Source organism: Triticum dicoccoides, chromosome 1A, assembly GCF_002162155.2.
Source record: "Triticum dicoccoides isolate Atlit2015 ecotype Zavitan chromosome 1A, WEW_v2.0, whole genome shotgun sequence".
Lineage (NCBI taxonomy): Eukaryota > Viridiplantae > Streptophyta > Magnoliopsida > Poales > Poaceae > Triticum > Triticum dicoccoides.
The window spans coordinates 521521981-521525682 of NC_041380.1; the positions used below are offsets into that span (position 1 = coordinate 521521981).

Consider the following 3702-nt stretch of genomic DNA (forward strand, 5'->3'; position numbering starts at 1 on the left):
ATTTGTTTTGAGTATTTTTTCTGGCCGGGTGCAGATGAGCCTAGGCATCGACTTGGGTTTTCGATGAGAATATGTCATTGATTGATGTGTGTTGCTGCTGTGTGCTACCGTCTGGGTAATATTGGGGCACTTTTGGACCAGGTTTATTCATAGAGGAGAGATGGAGAGACATTGAGTGAAATTTGTTTGCTTTATTGTGTGTTGCTCTGCGTTGTGTGGTGTTGCCATTGCTTTGTTTGCTCATCCTGAAGTGAGATATTGAGAGATACTGGCATACTGCTACTGTCAATGATTGTTTTTATTGTCGCTAGCCAATGCAGATTGTTGTGGAGGAAAATCAATAATTTTTTCAAACTTTTGCAAAGCAATGTCGGATTGAATAATTTGAATTGGAGTCAACAAGTCTACCATCTCAAAGATGGGACTGAAGAACCTACCACTCATGTGGGAGGAAGCTCGAAGAGGCAGATAAATTTCAGCAAACTTGAAGACAGAACTTCGATGGATGCATATATAGAGATAACTCACGATCCAGTCATAGGAGTCGATTAATCTCATGGTTGTCACTAGAAAAGAGTCCATGATTTCTTTCATGCCAACAAGAAATAAGATTTCAACTAAAAAACAAGAAAACAGATTCACATCAATCTCACAGTTCTCTTCAGATCGTTAAGTTGTTATTTGAGAACAAGTGAACAGATTTTCTGGAAGATAGACGTCCCAGTGAAGAGCGGCGCAGCAAAGCGCGCTCACATTACTAGTTCATGCTATACCTGAAAGTATTACCGGCCTTAAAAAGACTACTTACTGCATCAAGATTAAGAAGCTCCCAGCAGGCCAGCACTTATGGCTGACAACTGATCTTGGAGATAATTAATCTTGGCTATATCCTCGAGTCCAACTAGCGTAATTCACTGATACAAAGGAGATTTTCTCTACAACTCAAGGTGATGCACTAGATCTTGGAGATGGAAAAAGGCATTTGTAATTCATCCATGTAAAAGAATTATGAAGATTTAAGATGTAAGCAAATCACCACTAGACTGCCTCCATTAATTCATCAGGAAAAGAAAGGCATGCCTCCATTAAAATAGACTGAACCTTTAGGCAAAATCTGTGCACTCGTAACAGTTGTGTGCAAGACACAATGGCAGTAGTAGCTTAGGAAACTCACTCTTATTTGAGGCTTGAATCGTGTTGTTGCCTCCTGTGCCTATGGATGCATGGGTGTAAAGTTTATAACATTGCCCTGCACTTCGATCTTGCGCTTTTCAACTTAGGATCCTCAACTGCTTCATCAGCTTGCGGTGATGAGGCAGCATATGTCCAGTTACGATGCTGCCCTCGCAAGACAACGCCAACATCTCCCCAGTAATCAGCATTGCTGGCGTACCACTCCACCGTCTTCCTCAGTCCCTCCTCCCACGTTGTGCGCTCCAACCACCCCAGCCTCCTCATCTTCTCACCGTCCACAAAGTACCTTTGGTCATTGAACGGCCTGTCCTCCACGAACTTGATGGCCTTCTCAGGGTCCACCCCAAGAATCTCACATATGTCCCTGGCCACATCCACCACTCCCCTCTCCTTAGCCGCGGCGATGTTATACACATGCCCAACCTCTCCTCTGTGAAGAACAACATCAAAGGCTTCTGCGACATCCTCACAGTACAAGTAGCTCCTGGCATTCGAGCCATTCCCATAAACCGGGAGTGGCAGGCCTCTCATTGCCAGGAGAGCAAATTTGGGGATGAGCTTCTCGGGGAACTGGTTTGGCCCATACACATTGTTACCTCGTGTGGTGATCACCGGAAGATTATAGGACCTTGCGTAGGCCATCACCAGCATCTCTGCCCCGGCTTTCGTAGCCGAATACGGGTTCGTCGGAAGCAGCCGAGATTCCTCATGGTTACCAACAACAGCATTGACATCAGTTTCTCCGTAGACTTCATCGGTGCTGACATGAATGAACCTTCTGATCTTAACCTGCTTGCATGCCTCGAGGAGGATGTGGGTACCGTACACATTGTTTTTGGTGAACTCAAAGGAACAGCTGAAGGAGTTGTCGACGTGAGTCTGGGCAGCAAAGTGCATGACGGTATCGATCGACTCGGTGACCAGGAGGTGGTTCACCAAGTCGGCACTGGCGATGTCGCCCCTGACAAACTTGAAATTCGGGGATCCACGAGAAGGGTCGAGGTTTCTAAGGCTGGAGCAATAGTCGACCCTGTCGAGAATGACGATGTTGTAGCGCGGGTAATTCCTGACCAGACGGTTTGCCACGTGGGACGCGATGAAACCTGCGGCACCGGTTATGAGGATGTTCTTGGGCTCATAGGTTGCCATCTGGAGTGGCTTGATATACCTACAAAATCAAATAATTAGTGCTTGTTACATAGTACTCGCATGTACGATGATGCAGAATGACTGAATTATTGCCACAACCACAAGCGTGTGAGACCAAGGCTGTTAACTGCTTAACGGGGGGAACAAGAGACATTTGTGGAGCTAATAATTGAATAAATTAAGTAGCTCAACCTATTTCCTACCATCAAACACCCTTTGCAAACACAGACATTAGTATTAAATTGCAATTCTATTTCAAATTAAAATTCGCGAGTAAACTCATTTCTATTTCAAGTTGGTCTCACTTGTTTGAAAATGCAGGTCTGGGCCCCAATCTTCCATGAGTAGTGATTCACCAGAAGTCGTATGGCGCCCAGAACTGTTATGACCCGGCGGCTTAGTGGGCGGCCGCTACGGCGTGGGGATTGGCTTGGGTCCTCTCCACTGGAGCACCTCCATTACCAATCTGTTGTTGCAGTGGCAGCTACCAACATCCGGCGTTCTATACTAGGAGTATTTGCCATTGATTTTGACTCGCGCGCCACTGCATACGTCATGTTCGACGGAATGCCCGTGGGGCTCTTGCGCTCGGTGAGAGCGAAATGAAGCCGGAGGCATCGAGCTCTACAGCAGGAGCGGCGGCTAGGGACGGACAGGACAAGCGCGTCGACACGACGGCAGAGCCCGGAGCTTGAAGAGGGCCAAAAGCTGGCCATGCCGCTGATGTCGACCGGCGAAGTGTGCCGGCGCGCGGCAGAGCAATAATAGGATTCGGACCTGTACAAATCAGTTTACTCTAACGACAGCGACATGATACAGCACGCAAACAGAGTCTCCGGTGACGTCAAAGTCAAACCCAGTGCAATATCCTCAGATCTAGCACAAACAAAATGGAGGATGGAAGGGAACGGGGACAGGGGCTCACCGAGGAGATTGACGGCGGCGGCGGCGGCGCGGAGACGAACTCAACCAATCCTGGTGGTGGTGGTGGTAGGGTAGGTAAGGAAGCTGAGGTGGTGGTGCACGTGCTTTATTTGTGGTTGCTGATTTTCTTCAAAAATAAATATGGACTGCATACGGACTGACATGAGTGAGCAAACACGCTAAATAATCTAATTTTTATAAAAAAATCTAGAACATTTTATAATTCTGAACAGAGGGAGTATGTTAGCGTTGGTGACGCGGCCGCCCCCTCCTAATGGGCTCTGCCGTGGAAAATTGGAGGTGGAGCGAGCTTCGCGATGCACCAGAGGTGATCTAGGTGGAGAAAGAACGAGAGATGAGGCTATGGGCGCTCGACATGCTCGAGCTTGGCCTGGAGACATGGTGGTGGCCAATTCGAGTGGGTAGCTCAACAAC

The 3702-nt window shown here is 47.6% G+C and overlaps 1 protein-coding gene across 1 annotated transcript; it reads right to left on the reverse strand.

Moving 5' to 3' along the window:
• Window positions 1-971: 971 nt before the first annotated feature.
• LOC119285406 (trifunctional UDP-glucose 4,6-dehydratase/UDP-4-keto-6-deoxy-D-glucose 3,5-epimerase/UDP-4-keto-L-rhamnose-reductase RHM1-like) lies at window positions 972-3351 on the reverse strand. The gene is made up of 2 exons (XM_037564679.1): window positions 3269-3351; window positions 972-2362 (listed from the first exon to the last, which is right to left on the reverse strand). Exon 2 carries the CDS (start codon window positions 2341-2343, stop codon window positions 1237-1239), a length of 1107 nt encoding a protein of 368 aa, XP_037420576.1. The 5' UTR covers window positions 2344-2362; window positions 3269-3351; the 3' UTR covers window positions 972-1236.
• Window positions 3352-3702: the final 351 nt, after the last annotated feature.